Here is a 25,532-nt window from a genome sequence, read left to right as displayed (position 1 = left end):
CATCTCCCTCATGGGAGATTTCCATCCTCTATTAACTTCCTACACCAAAAAATATGGGGCTCTATAGTTCGGTTTTATCAATGAGGGGCATTTCTTTCCAGTGACTTTTCATCATCTTCTCTCCAGAGAGCGAGCGCAGCCTCATACCCCTAGTGACTCACCAATACTCAATGAACTGATCACTGGCAGGAGCTCAAATTCTTTGCTATGGAAGTAAATGTTTTTGGGAATCTAGAGCGTAAAAGACAGGTATGAAGCGCTGAGAGAACGAGACAGAAGCAGGTCTTTAAAAATATGTGAGCCTGACCAGCTTCAAAAATGCCTGTTTGTTTTCATAACCAGATAGTTGGGTCTGAATGGGGTGGGGGTGCTCTGTAAGATGGGAAGGTGAGGTCATCTTTGCAGCAGGGCTGCTCAGCAGAATCTTTTTTTTTTTTTTTTTTTTAAGATTTTACTTATTTGTGTGTGAGAGAGAGGGAACAAGAGAGCGGAGGAGCAGAGGGTGAGGGACAAGCAGACTCTGGGCTGAGTTCAGAGCCCACGTGGGGCTTGATCTTACAACCCGGAGATAATGACCTGAACCAAAATCAAGAGTCTGATGCTTAACAGACTGAGCCACCCAGGCACCCCTAGCAGAATTATTCTTATGAATATTGTAGCTCTTTTTAGAATTCTGGCCTTGGTGACCAAAAGGCCATTAAGTTGTCCCATGGATTTGCAATAGTGCTTGCATGAATGCCAACTGGAAGCTAATTGACTCTGAAAACTTGGCTGTTTGCTCCTGGAAACTTTTCTAAATCATGCATTTTCTATTTTGTTTATCTCCTTGGTACTCATCAATACTTCAAAATCACCAAACCTCAGCCGCACACTATGGATCTGAAATACTTCCCAAAGGAGCCCTTTGACCTTCTGTTTCCCGAAATTACTGCACCACATACTCTGTGTGGTAGTTCTTTTCTGTTTTCGATTTTTCCAGGGTGGAAGGCCCTCGTAGGGAGAGCTGGTAGAGCAGGCCCTCTCCCCTCCCTCATACACACACAATGAGGGGGCTCTGTTCTCTGCTTCCCTCTTCAACTTCCTGCCTCTCTGCAACCCTCTCTTCACCACCTCCTCCCTGTCTGGGGGTGGCATAATAAGGAGACTGGAGATAATGTAAGCCCTTATGGAAATGTAGAATAAGAAAGTTACATGTGAGTTGGGAACTGATAGCATAAACAGGACAATTATAAAATTTGTACACGGAACACGAATCACTGTAGCTTCACTCCAAATGTGCTGTAGGAGATATTCATGAAATATCTGTAAGCATTTCAGTGCCCACTAGTGCATCCTGCATACATGCTGTGTTCTTTTAATAACTATATTAATAACTACATGGCATATTTATCTTAGGAAAACGAAAGACCAAGGAATAACACCAGCCCCACATTTTTGGAAAAAAAAAATTTAATTATATCCTGTTTTCTCCAAGAACTAAGTCACATAGCATTTAGCCAATACTCTGAGATCATAATGAGAAGTTAGGGTTATTTCCTCCCTACCAGTGCACTGACAACGCCGCAGGAACGGCTCAGTTTCAGGTTCTTCCTGTTTTCCTGCCCGCCCCTCCACCTCCCCATTTTGTATTTCTTCAGAGTAGCTGGTAATCCACTGAGCTCAAGAATGAATCTCTTGAAAGGAATGTCTCCTTCCATTTCGTATCTTACCTTTAAAGTGCTTTTGAGAATTCTCAGCCTGTGTAGTTTGTCATTCATTACAGGGTCATTACATCTCTTTATAAATGATAGCTTGTACTCCATCTTGGTTGAAATGCGATGTTCTCCCAGTGGTGACAGACTGGCTTGCTCCAATGCCCTGTATAAATCTTGCAATGAATCTCCTAAGTTTTCTTCCCTACCTTCACCTGCAATGTCCAAAAAGAGAGAGAGAGAGAGAGAGAGAGAGAGAGATGAATCCAGTGTAATAGACAGTTAATGGACACTCCAAAAATCTACTAAAAAAAAAAAATCTAAACCATCTGAAAAACAGGATAATGAATGATTGGGAAAACACTCTTTACATTAAAAAACCCCACAGCTGCTAGTTATATTAGGTAAGATTTTTTTGGAATGGTCAAATAATAAAATGTTTGATTAACAGAATATTCTCTTAAGAGCAAATCGCCGTATATATCGAGTCCATCACATTCAGGGTACAAAAGGTACACAACACAGAAACGATCCTGCACATAATTTAATATTTTAATACATGAATGAATATCCCTTATTGTTATCCTCAGAAGCATAGAAGTGCTGATTAATAGAGCTCTCCTGGTATAGCAATACTGAATGAACTATTTTTTACATTTTTCTGAACTGCATTAGATGGAATGGCATTCACTGGAGTATATCTGATTATAAAAATCTTCCAATAACGTACCAGGTTTCATGTGACTGCCATAGTAATGCCTGCCACATTGTAAATGTAGTAAATGATCATAAATTTTCATTAATAATAATGCTTTAGTTAAAATGAAATATGAGAATGTTTCTATGCAAATGTAAGGAAGAATCTGGCACATACTAGGAGAAGCTACTCAGTGTTTGTAAGATCTGCAAAGGAAATACTCCAATTATGTATTTTGGGGAAAAAATTAGAGATTGTTTCAGGAAAGGATCTTTGATCTATTTGAATGAATCAAACTCCCATCTTGTTCTTTAGTGGACTGAACACTGATGTCATATCTTTCTCAATAATGATAAACAAAGATAAACTCAGATTTTGCTTTGAGTGGTAGATAGGATTAGGGTTATCTCACATTTCTTTTACTAGAGAGCCAAAGAGTACTATTTGAGGAATACTAATTATATTGGCTCAAGGAGTAAACATGGAATGTTGTTCATCCCACCATGGTCCATGTGAATATTTTAAGCTTTCTGACATACTTTAAAAAAAAAAAACAAACCTTCCCTAATTGCTAATTGCTGATAACAGTAGTTAACATTTATATGTGCCAGGCAGAAGGGAGCCTGATTACCATTCACGGTCTTCTCTTAATTATCCCAATACTGAGAGGAGGTCTATTTGATTTTCATTTGATAGCAGGGAAGCACCTTGCTCAAGGACATACTTAGTAAGTGTAAGTGACAGAGCCAGAATTGCAGCAGGACAGTCTGGCCCTAGAATCCATAATCTTAACAAGAATTCTCTACTGCCAGTTTTGTTAGGGGTCATTCGAGCTGTGTATTTAACAATAGGCGTTGATGAATCTGTGAAACTTCCTTAAAGAGCAGCATTCTTAAAAAAATTTCTGAGAGTGTACCTAAAACTGCCCCCAAAGCCCATAAACACAGTACCTTAACTTGAAAGGATCACCTTTAGCAGTAAAAAGTCACTTCATTTCAGTTTTGTATTCAATTTTTGGCGCTGCTGCAGAGGTTAGCAACTAAAGGCTGGTATGGTTAGGTATGGTTATTGAGTCCTTCCATTAGAAAGTTCCTTGTTATCATCAGCACATGCTACCTTTAATCCCTCTCTAACGAATTTTTAACTTTTGAATCATATGCCTAAGTTAGAACTATAAAAATACAAAAATCCCTCTTAAACAGCTTTTTAAATTCTGTTGGCTCATTCCTGGATGTCAACAACACCTAGAGGATTTTGAGGGATGGGTGAATGGAGGACTGTGCAAAGGAGGAACTGCTTTGTGGTTTAACAGCAAGATGGAAATAAGATAGGGAGCTTTGACTGAGAATGGTTTGGAACCAGGAGGGCACAAAATCATAAGGTCATTGAGAGTAACTAAATGGGAGTTGTAAAAACAAGGATGCATTGGAACAGCATAATTCCATTTCATAAATCATGGGCCAAGAAGAGACCCCGAGGAATTATTTGGTCATCACCGTCCTTTGTGCCTCAGGACAGGATTGCATCTAAAGCCAGATGTCATTTCATAGAGCCTGGGGGGTGGGGGGGCAGAAAGGGTGGGAGACCTAACTGATGGGAATTATAGTGGTTAATGTATCAGGTAGCCTAATGCATCAGTAGCTTTTCAGTTTTTGAAAGAATTTGAAGAAAAAAAGGGATTCAGGATTGAGTTTTAGGAATTCAGGGAGGCAGAAGTATTTTTATATTTTAGATAGTAAAATTTTATTTTAAGATAACTACCTAATACTGTATGGAGTATATATTTTGTTTAAAAACATTCTTACCCAGTTTTCTTTCTCCCCAGTTCTTAATATTTGTGGAATACTGGGCCAGGGGACTGACTTTTTTGTAAAATTTCAATGTGGTCCTACTTAAGAAGGATAAGTAAAGATTTAATACTAAAAAGTGACACACATGGCTATTAAATAAATACAAATGGAAAGTTTTTTCCCCCCTTCTTGCGGTTAAAGGACAACATAATTCTGTGAAGAATCTGGTTTGACAGCTGTTAAGAAGAATTCAGTATAGATTTATCTCTAGGCAGCACATTTGAACAAGTAATCACAATGAGACGGAACACAGAAACATTTCCAAGTATATTAATGGAATAGTGCAGCTCCTACTAGAGATAAGTAAGGCTCCCCCCCCCCCCCAGTTCATACACATCATACACATATGCAACACCACAAGACACAGCAGTGGGATGAGAAAGGATGAGGGATTGAGATGCCAGGCTACCACAAAATGTCACCAATTACTTAACATTTTAAGACTAGACAAAGGGTCCTTTATTTCCAAAGGACGGGGGTGAGGAGGAAAGTCACGTTATAAATCTGATTCACTGTGCTCCACAGTCAAAACAACACAGAACTCAACATTCAAGACAAAAACAGACCTTTATTTTCTTTTATAATTTTCAATTGGTTTCCTTGATTTTTTTTCTCAGAAGAATACCAATTAAGTCAACTGGGGATACTGTGGCAACTTTGCGAGCATATGAAAGCACCTTTATTTTCTTCTTTTTGCTCTCTTCCTCTTTGTCTCCTCTCTTCTGGCTTCTCTTTTTTATACTTTGGCTTTTCTTCTTCTAGAAGAGGCTTGCTTTGGAGGATGAGGCAAGCAGTTGTTGAGTTCTGCTTCCCAACTGACTTTCTTTCAATGTTCAGCCATTTGGAGCACTGGCGGAAAGCCAGATCTTTTGTAACTTGAAAGAATGTTTTCTGAATGTTGGCAACTTGTAGAAGACCACATGCAAACCACAGGACCTATATAGGAACCTTCTGCAATTCCTAATGAGGATGTGTATCACTGCTACAGTGAAATTTTAATTTGTATCCAATTTACTCAGGAATTCTGGGTCTGTGCAGGAATAAATTCCCTCCCCAATTTTATTTACGTTTACAATGTGTAAATTAGTCCTTTATCAGATGACATACTCTTTTCAATTTTATTAAAGCAAAATGAACATACACATTTCTCTTTCTGACATAAAATTTCATTGGCTGATAATCTGAGGATCACAATGAAGTTACTGAGGTTGATTTGTATTCTGTGTTGCGGGGCTGGGGGGCGTCATTTCTGGCTGTGTCCTACTTGGCAGGGGAGAAAGAAGACCCTCTATTTTCTCATTCATACTCTAACTACACTATGAAATATGGGGACTCTAGGAATGTGGCATCACAGCAATTCACTGTCTGGTTGTTTCAGGTTGCACAGGACTTCCAGGTGGTGATTAAAAAAAAAAAGCTCAAGGGAAAAAAACACGAGCTAACGCAAAATAATATGTAGTTTGTTGAAACTTTCCTGCAAATGGCTTATTAGCCGATGGTAATGCCTCTCTCACATACTAAAAGGTGTTTGGTTGACGTATTTCCCTACATTCATGATCGATGGTTTCCGAACTTTTTTGATTATGCATCCTTACCAGTTAAAACATTTGCATTGTTGATAACTTACATATATGTATTAATGTATATTAATAGATATGCATGTTATAAAACAGACACAGAAAATAAATTCGAAAGGACGAGTTATAAAACCTGAGGAGAAATTCTAGTTTTTTTTTTTTTTCTCCTGTAGCTTAATGGCCCCATATATACTGGGACAAGACTGACTTTCCCTGAGCAAAGTATGCCTCCATCTCCTTTGCATTTCCTACTCTTCTCCCGGGCATGGTGCCTTTGGCACTCAGCATTTAAAGTGAGTGATGGTCTCCTCTACTTTATACATAAAGTAGTCCAAAGATGTCTCCCTATCCTGTGACTGTGTAATTTTTATGACAGCTTACTGTGTGATTTCGTTCAGGTTTCTTTGGTGCACATGAGGGAGAGCAGAATACGAACTTGGAGACCTAAGTTTCCCTGCCCCTGGAATGACAATGTCGAAGGAGAGGAGCAAAAGAAAACAAAACAAAACGTGATGCGGTATACCAACCGGGCCCTTGAAGAAGCAAGCCAACCACGGATAATCATTTCTGGGACATGTTTTGGAAGGGAAGTGTGCTCTTTTAAAATTGGACAATGATGTCCTCATGGAAACAGTTGTTCCTTCCACAACACAGCTGGGCAACGAGCACAGCGGACTGGGAAAAGCTAAGTCACAAGTGGGAGAGAAGGCTGGACATAGTAGCATTAGTCACTGGTCAGATGTGAGAAGCATTTGTTCTCGCGCAGCCGCAGAGCACTCGGAGGCTTCCAGGCTGAGGGTGTCACGTCTGTCGAGCACTATTCTTGTCATGAAGGGCAATTAACATTTGCATTGAGGCACAGGACCAGTTTTTGTGAATACTAATTTACGAGCACGCCATAATAAACAACTTATTTATATGTAAGGTGCCAATTAAACTTTTAATGGGTTCAATGTAGACAGGTTTAATGTTTCTCGGTTTTAAGCTAAAGATGGTTATGTATTCAGGAGTTTACACTATAATTTGAATTGTCTTATGATTAAATATTAGATCTCTTAATTCATGCTTTTATATAAGCCGATAGCTATGCCTAGCATTGTAGAACTGGAGACAAGGCAGTTTGCTATAGCAGAAAAGGAAAAAGGAGAAGATTTTAAGAGCTGGCTTTTACCTGTTTATCTGTACTCAAGCACCCTTTTCATAATTAAAAGTAATTTACATCTTTGGGGCAAAATAATGATGAAAAATGATTTTAAGAGAGAAACACCTTTCTTTTTAAAGAAGAGCTGGAGTGAATCTTTTCTAAAGAAGAACATGTGAAGCCCATCCTTGTTAAGAATGACCTTGTGCTTCATCAAAATTAAGTAGAGCCCATGCTAGTGTCAGGCAATCCCTTCTGCACAATAGTAAAGCACGCTTACTTCCAAGAAGATGTGCCCAAAGAGGCAGAACTGAAGTTGATCCTGCATTCACTCTCCGAGCATGTAGTTTCTGCCAAATTGTGTGGTTTAATGCCATAAATAAGCAGTGGTTGAATTTTCTGGGCCCTACAGCAGTTTTGATGATGAGTAGTTCAGATGGCAAAGTCTTGGTATTCTTGGCATTGATTTATTGATCCACAGGGAAGGTTCTTTGAAGGACAATCACAGACATAAATGACAGATTCTAGATTTGCCCATAGAATTCAGAAAATTTAACTAGTAGAGACATGGAGGTCAAAGTACTTGGCTCTCAGGCAGGAATTCATAAAGAGGACAGTTTAAAACCAAAGCGAAGACACTATTATATTCAAAAATTGATGTGGAGTCACCATATGCCTTAACGAGAACAAACAAAAATTCTTTTTATCGTAACATTTTACTATGCTTCAACAGTGAGAATGACCCAAGGTGATCTTACTAATATTAACTGCCAACAAAAAGCTTTTCAATGGATTTCTAAATACTACAACCATTGTTTTCATATATACTTTAAAAACACATTAAAATGGTTAGAGCACAGAGGCAATTGTAAGGCAGATCAATGTGATTTTTATTCACAACACAAATTCCATTTGTGAGAAAGAAGCAGAGATTACTTCTCTTTGGATATTTACTATCAAGCATACTTAGCAAATTATTTAGCTATCTAAAAAGATTTGATACCAACTGGTCATATTTTTATTTTTAAGTAATTTATATTTTTACAGGTATTCACATTATGCAGTACCACACACTGCAGCGACAGGAAGGAGAAAAAACATTTCCAAATACAATGTTAAATTATTTGTTCATTGCACAGTATGAAATATCCATTGATTAGCATTGAAATTATTACAGAGTGTCTTAATCCAACTAAATTAAGGAAAATTCACATCCACTACAGAAGAAAAATAAGCAATATTGAGCCATAGGGGACCCAGTTACATAGTATTAAATAATATCTGAAGCTAGTTTGAAAGACATCCAGACAAAATACTTTTTCAAAAGTGAGAACCACAGCCTATAGATTTGGAAAATTTTACAGAAAAAGAATAGCTCATGCCTGTCCTATGAGGCAACACCATTTGTATATAAGTGCCAAGAAATAAGGAGAAAGTTAGGATTTTAGCTGAGGAATCTATAAAGCCTGGCATGAGGAATTTTCTTCATTAGTGTCACCGAAAGCAGTCTCTGTGTTGCACCTGAATACACTTGATAATAGAAGAAACATAGTAAATTTCAGAGCAGGGTGTGTATACCTTGCCTTAATAGGTTACACTTAGTTTAGTACAATACAGCACGTCAAGTTTTAAAAATGCAAAATACACTTAATACACAGAATTTGCTTCCTCTGCTTTGCCTTAAAGAGGCCACCAAGGAGTCCATTAAATAGCCAGGGTATTCTAGTTATCGGAGCTGATCCCTCTCCTTTCCTGGTGTCGGAAGAATACAACTGAGGTGTCACCACACACAGCCCTTGCCCAGTCAGTACCCTTCCCCTTCCGTTCTCCCACAGAAACGGCAGTTTTCTGTCACTGTGCTCCATCTTGATGGGCTTTGATCTTATGCTAGTCCCAGTGTAGGAAGCTTGCATTCTTCTTAAGAGTGGCCTGCCCTTCTTAATATCCCTTTAGGGAGGCCCCCAATCCAACACACTTGATGATCTAAGCTTTTTAAAAGTCAGTTTTCTGTTATAAACAGCAAGGACGCGGCCATTTTAGTTGCTTGCAAGAGGTTGATGTTGAGTCTGCGCCGTGCCGACTCTCTCCGATCTAAATTCTCTAAACATTAGCTTATCAATCTGTGAGTCCAATGGGTTGAGTGCCAACAGAAGTGGATCCGATTGGGCATGGAGAGGTTCTACCAACTCTCGCAGTGTATTAGCCTAATATGATAAAGCAGTGATACAATATGATGAAAGACCTGCGAGTGCCATTATTTCCAAAGCACATTAGTATTTGTATTCGAAATACCATCATGCAATACCCATGAAGAGAAAAGAGAAAAAAATGGCTAGAATTGCATATGGTTTTAATACCATCATGTCTTTCTGTTGGCATGCAAGTCTACTTGGCCATAAACGGGACAGTTTTTGTTTTATGCTCGGTTATCTGGAAACGCCAACCTTATTATACAAAATAATTCACAGCGCGGATACATCTTTTCCCACTTCTATGCTTGCATATGCACATCTGTAATTCTAATCAGAAAAGTTTATGGTCAAAGTATTCTCCATATACATGTAAAATGATCAGTCTTCCAAGAAAATGAAACTGTATTTCTGTAGGAGAGCTTCCCTCGGATTCATCCAATCAAGAAGCACGAGGTAAAATTTCCTGGTCTGCCTTCTACCTAACTGCCCTGATCCCTATGCGACCACGTGTTCATCAGTTAGACAGAAGAGCCCAGCTAGCAGGGCTCCAATGAGGAGGCCGCCTGCTGACCCATCCAAAGTGGAGAGAAATGAAAAGCCCTCACAGGGTAAGCATGGTGAAATGGTGACTTTACACCTGAGCGTAGGCCATATGGCGAGGAATTAAGAAACAAGAGACCAAAATTTCTAAATGATGTGGGCAACAAAGAACAACTGGGATAAAAGAAGCTGTAATCTCTTTTAGTTCATTTTCTTTTGGGTTTGGGAGAATCCAAAAATTGTCATCGCGCACAAATCAGCCATATTTTTCTTTCTAGCCCGAGGCAGATTTCTATCTCCAATATCCCCATGGCATCCTTTTTTTTTGAGTTCTATCAAGAAGGAACAAAGTGGGAGAGGGAACAGATAAAGCCTATTGTTCATTACCACCTCCCTTAGAAAATGGAAGGCTACAATTGCCCATAGCATAGCATCTCGATAACAGGACACACTGTAGTTCAGAAATCGGCAGAACTTTTATTATATCATATCCTTCTTTTGCAGAAAAGGGCTAAACATTAAGTAATCAGAGGGAAGTCAAATGAAAGAAAAGACAATACAGCATTTTAGAAAATGATAGTCCTGGAACGCTAGCTCTACCTCCCACCGCTTTGTTCCAGAAGGTCATGGAGTTTCAAACGGCAAAATCAGAGGCAAACTACCTTGGGCACAAGGTCGTTTCTAAATTTAAACTGTTCCTAATTTGTCTAAGCAATTCAAACATTTTGTAAGCTGTTTTCAGCACATCCCTCTTTCCCCCTCAGAAACAACGTTACACAAGGGGCTTAATTTCTGGTGCATTTAACCCATGCTGAACCTGAACAAGAGCCCTGAGAGTTAAGTTACATGTCAGTTACATGTATGATAATGTTTCTGTGTGATTGCTGAATTCCAGTAGGGAAGGCTGCAAACCCCCTTGTCAGTGGAGCACCTTGCCAGAGTGCAGGATGGCGGGGTTCGGGGGGTGGATGGCTACTCGGAATGGCTACAACGAGCTTCCCAGTATGGACAGAGAGGCAGGGGAGAAGAGAACTCCTTAGGGAAAGGTGTTTGTTCCACTAGCGGTGGTCGGGACGCTGGCTACCAGATCTCCAGGGTGGAGGTTTGCTTGTTCAACACAGATTTCGGGGCCTACCTCTAATCTACTGGATCAGAATTTCTGGGCACGGAACTCAGGAATCTGCATTTAGAGCAAGCAACCCTTTTGATTCTTGTGCCCACCGCCGTCCGCGACCCCGCTGTAGGCCAGGCACATTGGGATGGGCTGCACCGGGGCTAGGGCGGGTTGGACAGATGGCAATTTTGTACCGCGTATACGCATAGTTTGTAAGTCGCGAGCGCTGCCTGTGTAACACTGTGTGTCACCCCTCACACAAATTCAAGGTTTTTTGCTGAGGAACTGGATGCAAATATCTTTGTCTACAGAGAATACAGCAAGATAAAAGAGGCCTTGGTAAACTGCTTGAAAAAATTCCTTTAAGCTTTATTTTTAGGTAGTGTTAAATAGTTCCTCTTTATATTTGAGGCGCATGGAATGACTGTAAAGTTACTTCCAGGCTCAGGGCCCCTGAATTCACTGTCTGCCCCTGCGTTCGGAATCTGCAGGGTGAGCAGCAGCCCGGGCAGACAGGCCGGGCAGCTCTGCGGGACTCGTATGTGGCTCATCTACAGGGAATTTCCAGAACACAAACCAACCCGCTTCGTAAATGATACTGTTCCATGAAAGCCTACCCTGGACATCGGGAAATCTCATACTTATATGTGTCTGTAACTTTTCCCAGTCCCTTTCTGGTTCTCAACACCCTCTCTCTTCTCTCCCTTTGTACTTCCCTTGGACCTTCTCTCCCTCCCTATTTCTCCCCCTTCCTCTTTGCAGCTGACAACTTCGTTTATCCCCCAATAGTCACAATATCCAAACCAGTTAAAACTGATTTATTATAATAAGACTAATTTTATTCCTTTTTGAAAGAACAGGTGGAAATTACATGTTCCTTATAAGAAAACAACAAAACTTTAAATTATATGGCTCCTGATGGTTTTATATTCTTTTGGCCAGTATCCTAACTATAAAAATATTCTCTACTTCCTGCTATTAAAAGAAACTTCACTACTTAGCAGTCCTTTAACCAGTTACATTTTCAAACAACAGCAGTGTTCTATCCTGTCTCAAGAAAATCAGTAATGTTTCTGTTTGACATGTTACTTAACAAATATTTATTGAACTTCCACTCATCACTGAAACCTCCAGTTGTGAGGCCACCAGCCCAGCTGGATACAAAGAAACAGATCCTGTTTCCCTGTTACTAAACCCCTTGAGATTTGAAAAGTGAACCCAGAGGTAATACCACGTCCGGTCATGTATAAGATAACTTATTGCCGTCTGGATCCATTTCCTATGCAAGCTCTTTACAGACTGTGTCTACGAAACGATTGTTGAGGAGGATTTTTTTCCCTTTTTGTTTAATAAATTTTTAAAAATCTCCCCACTAAGAATCATACAAATAATAGAGATTCTAGAAACGTAAGTTTTAGAAATGTAATCAGCCTTCTAACAGCGAGCCTGCAGGGAAGAGCTGATGATCCTTCAATCAAATACCTGAGAATTAGATTATGGGGTAAGCACATAGGCACAAATACTTGCAAGAGAATGATCAAGTTTGAATTCAAAATAGGTGACAAAAATCTTTTTCTTAATGAATGAAAGAGAATAAAAAATGGGAAAATGGAAATAAGTGCTTAAGCTGCGACAGCCTTTGAAAAATTCCCACTTCTGAGTTCTAAGAGAAAATTTGGTTCCATCCACACCATTATCAGTGAGATTGAGGGCAAATTTAAGGGCAAGGCTCCCGATTACTGGTCTTCAGCAGCTTGCAGATAACAAAGGTCACCGAGAGCAGACATCCAAGCAACACTGGCGTTCCCAGGAGAGTAGGAGCGTTTTGTGTGCTTAAAAAACCAAATCAAAACAAAACCCAAACTTCTTTAACATTATTATCTGGAGCCTCGCCTTTTAAATGTGTATTCAGATTCAGGTTTTTCCTTTTTGAATATCTAACATCAAGAACTGATAATCAGTAATACTTAGTGTCAATCTTGAAAGAGTGGGCTGATGATATACCTTGGTTCAGAATGTTCCAACCAAAGACACTTGTTAATCATGAGGGCCTATTTTCTTGTAAAGGCTGAAGTTCAAAAAGACAGGATATCAGATGTAAAAATACTGTTTGCTTATTTTTTATTTAGTACCATAGGGGAAAGGAACTGGAAAGACTCTATTTTTATTTTATGAATCAAAAGCAAAATTTTCTTTCTTTTTTTAAGATTTTGTTTATTTGACAGAGAGAGAGAGAGATCACAAGTAGGCAGAGAGGCAGGCAGAGAGAGGAGAGAGAGAGGAGGAAGCAAGCTCCCTGCTGAGCAGAGAGCCAGATGAGGGGCTGATCTGAGGACCCTGGGATCATGACCTGAGCTGAAGGCAGAGGCTTTAACCCACTGAGCCACCCAGGCACATTGGAAAGTATAATTTTCATGACAAAGTATTCTTTTTTAAAATAAAGTGATAAATAGTAAAAGGTAATATATTTTGTTCTTATTCTTAAAGCACTTATAGGTATCTTTGATTAGCAGTTCCAGGCAAAATAAAATATTTGATAAACCTAGCCATAGGCGAAACAGATAAGGAAATACTGTTTCCAGATAATTAGAATGTTCCTCTAAATTGCTAAATCACAGTTCTATCCTTTGTGTATAATTTACAGGAGACAGAGTATTTCCTTATGAAAGTAGTTTCTCATCTTAATGTACCTATTGCTATACTATGACATTAGCATGCATTTAGGACTCAGTTATTCCAAGTATACCACCCATTCTGTTTTTTTCTACCTGCATTAAAAACCACTTTCTGAAATAAAGGCACATCCAAAGTACTCTCTAAATGTAACATCTATTAGCAACCTTTGAAGAGGTCTTTTATATTTAATAGTCACAGAAGTACTTGATATGTTAATTCAATTTATCACCAGTTTATTTTCAATGATGTGTCTAAAGATATTTCTGAAAAATGCACTCTGGAATTTGGCCATGTTATATTGTCATCCTAAATATCACCAATCAGACTTTAAAATAGAAAATGGGAGGGGGGTGTGGCTCCAGAGTGGCTCAGTTGGTTAAGTGTCTGATTCTTGATTTTGGCTCAGGTCATGATCTTAGGGTTGTGAGATGGAGCTCTGTGTTGGGCTCTGTGCTGGGCCTGGAGCCTGCTTAAGATTCTCTCTCTCCTATTCCCTCTGCCCCTCCCCCCCCCCAAAAGAAAATGGTAGGAGTTCATTTTTATAGACATGCATTATTCAGTGAGGATTTAATGGGTACCTATGGGTATGTATACTATATCAAATGTTAGGATAAAAATACAAAGATTATGGTCTGATCTCAAAGAGTTCATGGTGTAGTTGAATGACCCTTTCTCCACTTCTGTCTTAAAATTTTATAGTTAAGGATTATCAATAAAATTAAACTCTACTTTATGAAATACAAATATATATGTATATATATACACATATAGACATATTTAAACTCAACTGTATGATTATAATTATATAATTACCCTAATGTATATTATATGTAATCATAATATATAATTACATTAATAGTATATTGTATGGACACATTAATTTAAATTGATTAAATGCATTTGGAATACATAGAAAATATGAGTATTTGAAGTTTAGGGCACATTTAAAGAATGGTTAAGTCGGTGCAGCCACTTTGAAAAACTGTGGAGATTCCTCAAAAAATGAAAAATAGAGCTATACTATGACCTTGCAATTGCACTACTGGGTATTTACCCCAAAGATACAGATGTAGTGAAAAGAAGGGTCATCTGTACCCCAATGTTCATAGTCGCCAAACTGTGGAAAGAGCCAAGATGCCCTTCAACAGACGAATGGATAAAGATGTGGTCCATATATACAATGGAATATTACTCAGCCATCAGAAAGGATGAATATCCAACTTTTTTTATTGACATGGACAGGACTGGAGGAGATTATGCTGCGTGAAGTAAGTCAAGCAGAGAAAGTCAATTATCATATGGTTTCACATACTTGTGGAACGTAAGGAATAACATGGAGGACATTAGGAGAAGGAAAGGGAAAGTGAATTGGGGGAAATCAGAGGGGGAGATGAACCATCAGAGACTGAGGACTTTGAGAAACAAACTGAGGGTTTCGGAGGGGAGAGGGCGAGGGGATGGGTGCGCCTGGTGGTGGGGATTAAGGAGGGCACGGATCGCGTGGAGCACTGGGAGTGGTGAATACACAATGAATCTTGGAACAATGAAAAAAAATAAAATAAAACAAAAAATAAGATAGTTAAAACATTAATGTCTATATGTATGTGCTGAGTTTTGATGCTTACAGTAGACTTTAGAACTGAAGGGGATCATAATATGCCACCCCCAAATATGCCACTTTGACATCAGGATTATTTTGAGCTGAAGGTAATTAAGCAGCAGCAAACATAGAAACACCTTTGGCTTCTGATCTGCCTAAAAGCAGGACATAAACTTCTCTTTATGAAGATATTCTTCCTCCCCTCTTCTATACCAGGAGAAGAACACCCTTATCATTGCAGAGAGAAAACTGACATTAAGATGGGTTTGCACAAAAAAAACCTTACTAAAATAACCTTTATCTTGCATTACTCTCCCCCAATATTTACTTTTCCACAATTTATGGCCCTAGAAGCCCAACCCCCTTTCCTTGATCTTGTTACTTCTTTACAATTTATTGCCCTTTGTTAAAATGGTAGATAAGCTTCCAGGTCTAACTACTTCTTTGGTTTTTCACTTCTTCTCCGTGAAGGTGTCTGTGCAGATAAAAATTAAAGTGCTGACATAGGACAAAATTTATATAGCCTTTTTTTCTGTTAATCTGTCATTAGCTTAATTTGCAGGCCCCAGGCAAAAAACCTAGGAGGGTAGAGGAAATGTTTTTTTCCTACTCTATAAAACATTTAGATCACTCTTAAACCATTCCATACTAATTCATCTACATTTTAAAATATTTCTTTTTTTTAAAAAGATTTTATTTATTTATTTGACAAAGAGAGAGAGACACAGCAAGAAAGAGAGAGCACAAGCTGGGGTGGTGAGAGAGGGAGAAGCAGACTCTCTGCTGAGCAGGGAGCCTGATGTGGGGCTCGATCCCAGGACCTGAGCCGAAGGCAGATGCTTAACGACTGAGCCACCCAGGCACCCCTACATTTTAAAATATTTCATAGGTGAGATTATTTTGAGGTTATTAAAATATTGTATTAAACTCCAATGAGACAACCTTAATAAAAAGACAACCATTCCTGGCAAATTTTCTTTCAGCAATGTGGGTCGATGACAACTTACTGGAAGAATGGGTTGCTGTTGCAACCTATTCTTTTTTTTTTTTAAGATTTTATTATTATTTGAGAGAGAGAGAGAGAGAGTACGAGCATGAGCCGGGGGAGAAGCAGAGGAAGAGGGAGAAGCACACTCCCCGCTGAGCAGGGAGCCTGACCTGGGGCTGGATCCCAGGACCCTGGGATTATGACCTGAGCCAAAGGCAGAGGCTTAACTGGCTGAGTCACCCAGGTGTCCCTGTTGCAACCTATTTTATGATTAGGAATTACTTATTTTAGGATAATCTCTAAAATTCTCATTTCTGTGGCACATAAACAATGAATCTTGGAACACTGAAAAAATAAAATAAAATAAAATAAATAAAATTCTCATTTCCAGATGAAATAGCTACAGAGGTAACATAGTTGGAGTCTGAGACATGAACCCACTATAGGAAACAGATTTTTGTATACTAAGTACTTTAGATATGAATAATTATATATTTTTAGAAGATTTATTCCTTTATTTTAGAGAGAGAGAGCATGAGTGGGAGGGGCAGCGGGAGGGGGAGAGAGAATCTCAAGCAGACTCCATGTTGAGTGCAGAGCTTCACACGGGAGGCTCACTCCCATAACCTGGAGATCACGACCTGAGCTGAAGCCAAGAGTCAGATGCTCAATTGACTATGCCAGCCAGGCGCCCCTGTGCACATTTTTAATTTATGAGAATTTTCTCTTTTCAAAAAAAATTAATTTAAGTAATCTCTACACCCAACGTGGAGCTTGAACTCACAACCTAGAGATCAAGAGTTGCATGCCCTTCTGACTGAGCCAGCCAGGCATCCCAGTTTATGAGAATTTTCAACCTCTGCCACAACCTTAGATGGTTATAGTAAAAGGATATAATTGAATCAATCATATTCACTCTGGATGATAATTGATGTGATGTAACTCACTGATGAGAACTGCCAATGGGGTGAATCTGTAAGTGATATTGACACAACATTTCATCTGTTATCATATCTGGTCTGCCAGAATAAAAAGGCAAACTGGGACCAAATAGATCTCAATTGGTTTCTTGCCTGTTTCTTTCGGTGTGTTCTTCTATGGTACTTCCTAACCTTTTGCGACATTCTCTTTGCTACCTGATAAACCCTCTAAAGAGCAGCTCCAGTCTTATCTAAACTGGAAGTGCTTATGTGACTGGGTGGTAAAAATGTCTTCAGGACACTGATTATACTTCCATGACCCAGCATTTTTGAATTGTCTATCACACTTGACTTGATTGCTCCAAATTGGACACTTTGGTGGAATAACAACTCCTGGGAATGGGAGTTGTAAAGATACATTTAGTATGTCCAGTCCATTAGACTCTACTCAAACTAAACAAAGGACTTTGCTCTATATCCTCTGCCAAGTTGCTGATCAGCAAACATGGCCTGCGATGGATAGATTTTGATGCTATGCGGATTGTACGACTGCCCAAGTTTCTTTAGTAACCAGACAATCCATGGCACAATTTAATTCTTGAAAAGTTTGATCCAGAATAAATGAAAACATATATTTTTCAAATTAGTAGTAACAAAGATCTTTGTGAGCTTTTGCTATACAGAGTCCACCCTATCCTTTTTTTTTTTTTTTTTAAAGATTTTAGTTATCATGGGGCATCTCAGTGGCTCAGTGGGTTAAAGCCTCTGCTTGGTTCAGGTCATGATCCCAGAGTCCTGGAATTGAGCCCCGAGTCGGGCTCTCTGCTCAGTGGGGAGCCTGCCTCCTCCCCTCTCTCTCTGCCTGCCTCTCTGCCTAATTGTGGTCTCTGTCTGTCAAATAAATAAAATCTTAAGAAAAAAAGATTTTAGCCATTTATTTGAGAGAGAGAATGCGAGAGCAAGCAAGAGAGAGAGAGAGAGCACGAGAGCACAGGTTGGGGGAAGGGCAGAAGGAGAGGGAGAAGGAGGCTCCCTGATAAGCACGGAGCTCACACAAAGCTGGATCCCAGGACTGTGGAAATCATGACTTAAGCCCAAGGCAGATCCTTAACCAACTGAGCCATCCAGTCACCCCAGAGTCCACCCTATTCTTAGTCTCATACTAAACTCATATACTATGCTCAGAGTACTGCCATCTTACTATCGGTGGATTACTTCTTAAAAAATGCCATTCAGCATTAGCTCCAGTATCATGACATCCCCTGGGACTAGGTGAAGGGAAAAAGAGGAATTGATCTGCAAAAGTAAGGGAAATAATAAAGTATTTTCAACAAAAGTACATCGAAACATGTGTTTAGGTGGTGTATGTCAGGGTTGGGGAGGAGGTTGGGGAGTACAGTAAGAAAAAGAGTAATTCTTATGTTAAAAGTGTAAAGACATTATCTCCTTTCATGATATAACATTGTTTATGATTGTAGAAGCTTGAAATGGATGTCTGCTTACTTTTTCTGGATGAGCTTACAATATTACAAATAGTTGCAATATTTATTCTCCCTTTTCAATACCTTCTAAATGTTAATGCCTTGCTAGTGACCTCCTTGGCATACCAGCCTGATATTTGAGATCATTTCCTCATTAACAACACTGGCAAGGATGAACTGTGCACCAACTAAATTTTGTAGCGACAAAGACAACCTTTCCCAGCAAAACAAGGTCAAAGAGAAAATTCAAGAGACATTTATAAGAGCCTAAATTTGTATCATAACCATTCCTTATCAGAATACTTATTTTTCTTTATCTCAAACCAGTTACAAATCTAATTTCCCAACTTAATCAGTAATATTTTCATATTCTCTCTTATTTTTCAATCTAAAGTAATTATACCGTAAACTATTTGCATAAATTCCCTTTGTTAAAGTCTTCTGAATATTATGATATTCAAATTAATACATTTTTAGGTACTCAAAATGTATTATGTACATAAGAAGAAACATTTTGGTAGAAACCACTATAAAATCATGCTTCCTAGAAATAGAGCATGGATGTAAACAAATTAGCACAATCATCCATCTTAGTAAGAAACTCAGAAGTTAGAATACTAAATATTCAAACTCTATCATAGTTGTCTTGAAATTATTGTTTATTACATTTTGGGTTAGCAAACTCATCTTGTACTTGGGATGGAAAAGTATAGACTCTATGAACATATGCAGAATACTTTTAAAAAATGCTCTATTATATAGGAGTTTCATTTTTTCCTTCCTGAAAAAATTGTATAGCACTTACCCTTTTAAAGAAAATCAGTTTTACTAAGGAGTTAGAGATATGCTGACTCTCAGTGTTCTTATAGACAAATACAAATGACTTTATAGCCACTGCAAAAGGTTTCCAGCTATATCTGTGTTTAACATTTAGCATCTCATGTTGAATTTCACACTCATCAGTGTAATTACAGAAAACTAGAACCATACTGGGACTTCATTAGGATGATAGCTCATTTTGCAAAATCCAAATGTTTGAAATGTCAGAAGGTTCTCTGTATCATACAACTTAATTTGTACTCAAATATAGCAATGAATTGCTAACTTCCTGCTAGTGAACAAAACCAAAAAATCCAATGATATTAATCACTTTGTCTTCCACTCATAAATTAATTCATAGCACTTCATGGTGCTAGCTTATTTATAATATTCTGAAAAAATTTAAAAGCCAGGCTTTTAAAAAAAATTCCTGTTTAGTTTATTTACGTTAAGACAGGGACCCATGCTACCTTCTCTGGGATTAAAAAAAAAACCCATCAAATTAAAGATATGAATTTATAAGGATGTGCAAATCACAGGGTGACTTTGGGATTCTCAAGTTCCACTTAATACTCTCTTACCATCTCTTTTGATGGGTGCCACTGGGTGGGGGGGGTGGTGGAACAGAGACTGTAGTGATAGCAGCTATAGTGTAATTATCTCCTAAACAAGTACGAGCATCACAGAACTGTATAACTCTGGCTCTTTTTGTGATACTGGTTGTGTGTGTGTGTGTGTGTGTGTGTGTGTGTGTGTGTGTGAGAGAGAGAGAGAGAGAGAGAGACCACGTTACTACCATAATAAGATAAAATTGAAAAACTGAAAACAAGAATACATTAGAATACAGTAGTACTGGTGTGTGTCATCTTCCATAGGTAATTCATCAGCTCTATCTGGATGTGCTATATTGGATTTACAGTGATAAATTACACCAATCCTTTCTTGTTAAATCCATGTATAGTTATGATCAAATTTCAAGAATAATTTTTCTCACATAGATTTTATTGTGAGCAAGTGAATAACTAATTTAAAAGACACTAACACTGGATTTAGAAACAAATTCATACAATCCCACACTAAAATTAAAAGGAGCATTTGAGACCACCATCACATGTACATTAAATGTGTTTACTATTAGATAACATTGTCACATAATTTGAAATGAAACATTACTCTGTAGTAATTGACTATGCAGAGTATATACTATAAACATACACAAAAACAGAACCTGACCAAAGAAAATGTCACGATGACATTTTCTTTCTCCTTATTGTAAACCTTCAGCACAGAACTAGAAAGCCTCTTTTCTCTTTATGGAAAATCAATGTACTTCAAAAGCAGAAGCAGAAACTCTTCTTTAACAAAACAATGCACTTTAATTATAGAAGGCCTCGGTTCCCAAAGCCTTAGTTTTAGCCATACTAGGAATGGTTTCAGATCTTGGTTGTGTGGGCAGATCTGGTCTCCATGGTAATGAAAAAGTAAGCCTGGGAAGTGTAAAGAAGTGTGGTACATTGCTTCCCATAGAAACAGACAAGCTGAAATCAAATGCAGCTTCTGGATTTAGCGCTGACAAAGCCTGAAGCTTCAGTATTCTGGTACTATACCTCAGCTGTTGCCATGGCAATCTGCTAAGGAAGGTGGGTTACAGATACCCACACCAATTAACTACTAAAATGTTAACTCAAAAGACAGCTCTGGGTTCAAAGTAGTAATTACTCTCTAGTTCTGAATTTGGTTTTCTTAAACAAGACCCATGAATTTAATAGAGGCATTATTGTTTTTACAAAATTCATATAATCTAATTAGAATTCCTTTGTAAAAAATCCTAAGAAATAACCCTGAATAACTTTTACTTCTTCTTCAATTTAAACAGTCTGTAAACAATCTGAAGGCAAATTGATTTAGTTTGTTAGCTTGGTAATAACAAGGAGTGTGATACCAATACATTTCTGTTTTGCTTTCTACTTTGTAAAGTGCTTCTACATACAATATTTTAAAAGAATATGCAGAAACTGTGAGATTTTCACTAGAGTTCACTTTGGTAATGAATTTTCATTTTATACTACCTACTGCATAGTACAAGTGAGAAATCAGAAGTTGGAAACAGATGAAGGTGTGAATGTTGCCTTTGTTAATAGTTCCTTGCAAGGCACGTGAGCTGACTTTTTGGATTTCTAAGAGGTGATAGGAAGTAATGTTTTATCATGAGAGAAAACCAAGTAACCTACAACATCTCAGACTTGGCATCTGTGAAGAGCAACTGGGAAGATCAGTGGATCTCCCCAGTACTTTCCTTCCACTCCCTACATCCACCGAAAGAGTAAAGAATAAATATATAAGAAGATTCTTTGGCTGATTTCATAAAAAGAAAGACATATTTAGATTGTTTTGGTGAATATGGGTAAAGGAGAACTTGGAGGGAAAATCTGCAATGAACTTGGGCTGCCACGTGAGATTCTTTTCAAACTGGTCTCAAGACTTAATTCTTTGCAAGTGGTTATTTTTTCCCTAATATCTCAACATTGGCACACATGAGCTGTGAAAGGAACCCTGTCAAACTTTAAAATATGAAACAAGAGTTTTGGCTCAGGGGGTGGAACTGTTTCACTGTCGACAGATGTCAAGGTACTTGATTTTTGGATTCTGATAAGTTAAAATTAGAAGTACACAGATTGCAATAGTTAGTAATAAAAGGTAAAGTGGTGCGCAGGTTTTTGCTATACTTGATGCAGCATATTAACAGTGATCCTGACCTGCTGTAATAAAACCTAAATATTTTAGTTTATTTTGTATGGGTCTGGTGTGTGTGTGTGTGTGTGTGTGTGTGTGTGCGTATATACATACATATATTGAAAAAGTAAACATTTTGCTCAATTTTTTTTTTAACCTGAATTAAAGTGATGCATCTGAGGGGGCAGTAAGTGGTTGAGAGCATTCGCTCTGCTGTCAGGATATCTTAGCCTGAATCTCAGCTCTGCTCCTCGCTAGCTGAGAGTCCTGGATCACATTCTTTAAGCCTCATCTAGAAGATGAGGACAACACAGTATTTAGGATTGTTGTAAGGATTCAGTGAGTTATATTATGCAAGGACATTAGCTAGTAGTTAGCACTCATTGAAAAAAGTTAGCTATTATTTGGATAGATTTCTCTTCAATAAACATACGATATTTAATGAAATGCACTATACTACTGATGTATTGGCTTTCCCTCATGGAAGGCAATTCTATTTTAGTGTTGTTTCCATGTGGAAAAATATCTTCTCTCTCTTCATGGGGAAAGAATGAAAGATCCAGATTTATGGGCATGCCTGGCTTCGCAGATTTTATTTCAAGTCCAGACTATGTAGCATACCTTTACAGAAATGATAAATCACTAAAATGTCTTTCATTCAATAGACAGGCATAGTTCACAGGAAGGAAAAATGAGTTTTCCTGAGACACCAGTGAAAGTAAAGGACAAATATGTGGTATTCGATCATTCTATTCAGAGTGTCCTTGATATTATCTTTAAAATTACTTTATTCAAAGACTGATCTGTTAATAATGCTGCAAACCTGAATGACCAGGTTAATTGAGACTAACTTTAGCTGAGGTAGCAAGTTAAAACCTCTTCAGCTTTCACTACCTTGTAATACAAGTTATGTCCATCAAATATATTTCACTGAACAACTGAAATATATGATAAATCATATTTATATAAGTGGGATTTATTTCTCTTATCAATGGGTATTTCCCTCTTGCAATTAGATAGAATTCTTTGCCACATTAGTATTTAAAGTAAGCTAAGTGTTTTTTCCTTCAAGATGCAGACATAAAAGTGAGATATTGAAGACTGTTTTGAAATAAGTGTCCTCTGTGTTGGTTCTTGCTGTCAAATCAAAAAACATCACACATTTCAGCTTGTCATCATGGTGAACCATGTCGCCTCTGAAGCGTTACAGCTTTTACCTGATTCCAGTTTCCTCTCCTCTCTCTTCCTCTATGTCTAATCTTTGATTTCAAGAACACAGTCCCCTCCTGAATTCACTTCCTTATCCAATCTGGACCACTCTGACAAGACCCTTCAATTCCCTCACCCTCTTGAAAATGCACTACACATACACTTTCCAGTAATCAGCCATCTGCTTTCTTACTCCTACATGGCCACTAAGCAATTCTGGAGAAAACTGTATACCCATGCTGACTGGCACCGTTCTAAATTGTTTTCTGATTTTTGGTCATTCAGGGCTACTTGGTGGATCTCTTAGCAGTGCTTGGTTAGCTCAGTTTCCGTTTCCCAATTAGGAGGTGTTCTAAACTTCCATTAGAGTCTTCAAGCCTTACTCTCTACCTGTTGATTTTCCATTAGCAGGTAACTTTTTGCCTCCACATTTGCTTCTCTCATCTGAACTGCTGAAATACTTTTCTAACTTGAAATAATTTTTCTAACCCTATCGCTTATATTCTCCCACACCAATACATCTTCTACACTGCCATGGGAGTGACCTTGCTGAAACTTACATCTGATTATATCATCTTCCTAATGAGATCTCCATAGGCTCTCCATCATGGTTTTTTTTTGTTTGTTTTTTGTTTTTTGTTTTTTTTTTTTGGATGCAATCCAAATTTCTGGTATGGAATACCAGGGCCTTTATATTCTAGTTTTAGCATAAATTTTTGTCTCTCTAAATCATTTTTTTTCCATTTCTGTCCTTGCTGATGCTATTTTTTTTTTTAACCACATAGCATGCACCCCCCTCTCCCCTTTTCCTCTTGGTGTAATTTTACTTATCCAGCTCAAATTTCACAGCCTATGTGAAACATTGCCTTATTTTACAGGGTAGAAATAATTAAGACTTTTAAAGTGCTTTTGTGGAACTTAGCTTGTTTACCTTTTAAAATACTTAACATGCTATACTATTACATTTGGATGTTTTTTCTGTCCCACTAGATGATAGATATTGATTATGTGATTTTTAAAAAATATCTTTGTTTTTCCATCACTTAGCAGAGAGTGTACTCAGAACACTGTGGCTGTTCCATAAATATTATTTGAATTCAATTAAATTACTAAAATGCATTTTAATTTAATGTCTTAGAATATGAGATGTAAGCTGAACACTGAATAAAGAGCTCTACTGAACAATTGGGCAAGGTGTTTTACCTCACTAGATTTTCAATTTTAGTAAGAAGATATACATCAAATCTTTGATGTGAACTATGTGGCAGAGGAGAGAACCTTAGGAAGATAGGTCACTGATGTCAAAGACCACTATTTATGGCACTGTTATGTCAAGAAAGAATGATTTAGACCTTATATGAAGTGATAGTCTAGCCACTGCTAAAGGGTATTTTCTTTGAATGACCTAGATTGTCAGGTTATTCATATGTCATCCTATTAGGAATAAATGAGGTGAGTCAGAATCTTACTAAGACTGAAGGTGAGTTTTTAATTGTAAATATAGCTATAACTATACTTTCTAAAAGTCCTCTGTTGATAGAGGCTGATTAGAAGGAACTACTGCAAAAGAAAAAAAAAAATCTTATCACCTTGCTATACTGAGGAGGTATTGGAAGGGGTTGTAGCCAAAGTGCTTGATATGGGTTTACTACTACATTTAAATTTAGTCTTTAAGATTTTGAATGGCTAGGTTTCTGAACCAGAGGGATCAGAAAAAATAGATACTACTAAGACATAGCCATTAGTAACTATTTCACCATTTTAAAATGCCATATTACATACCTATTTGTCTTGGCATTTCCATAAAATATTGAGAATTTAACAGAAAAAGAGCAGCCAAAATTTACCCAAAGATCTCAGTGATTTACCCATTTGTTCATTCCTTTTTAACTTTTAGAATATAACATACTTTTATTCTAATAATCTTTGAGAGCTGGATTGAGATCACCTTCATTCTAAATAAACATTCCCCAATCACTAAAAGTATCTTATTTCTTGTATCATTGATTCAATTAAGTGGTTTTTCTAAAGGTTCAGTCACTCATTAGAGATGACTATAACATAGGAATTCGTATTGTACCTTTCTCAAACCTAATGGCTTATATCACTCAAGCTTTCATTTAATTGGTCAGTAACTACTTGAATTATGAACTATTGGAGGTAATATACAAGCATGTCAGATACAGACAACCTCTGATTTTAAAAACTGAGCAATGGATAGAATAAAAGCTTGGTTAGGTAAATAAATCATTAGTATGTCATAATTCTACTTAATTTGGAAACCAATGGAACAAGTCATGATTG

At 37.8% G+C, this 25,532-nt stretch overlaps 1 protein-coding gene across 5 annotated transcripts in view; it reads right to left on the bottom strand.

The window, feature by feature from the left end:
* The window catches only part of CNKSR2 (connector enhancer of kinase suppressor of Ras 2), a 281,217-nt gene that overhangs the window by 3,337 nt on the left and 252,348 nt on the right, over window positions 1-25,532 (bottom strand). For 4 of the 5 annotated variants that reach the window (XM_032330646.1, XM_032330643.1, XM_032330644.1 and 1 more), the window contains one exon: window positions 1,710-1,906. In XM_032330646.1, the coding sequence (XP_032186537.1) occupies window positions 1,710-1,906 (197 nt within the window). Of the gene's footprint in view, window positions 1-1,709; window positions 1,907-7,403; window positions 9,161-25,532 lie in introns of those variants that run through there. The other variant, XM_032330647.1, reaches the window with a different exon arrangement.

Source organism: Mustela erminea, chromosome X, assembly GCF_009829155.1.
Source record: "Mustela erminea isolate mMusErm1 chromosome X, mMusErm1.Pri, whole genome shotgun sequence".
Lineage (NCBI taxonomy): Eukaryota > Metazoa > Chordata > Mammalia > Carnivora > Mustelidae > Mustela > Mustela erminea.
The sequence above is the reverse complement of the archived record's forward strand: the minus strand, read 5'-3'. Positions and strand labels throughout refer to the sequence as shown.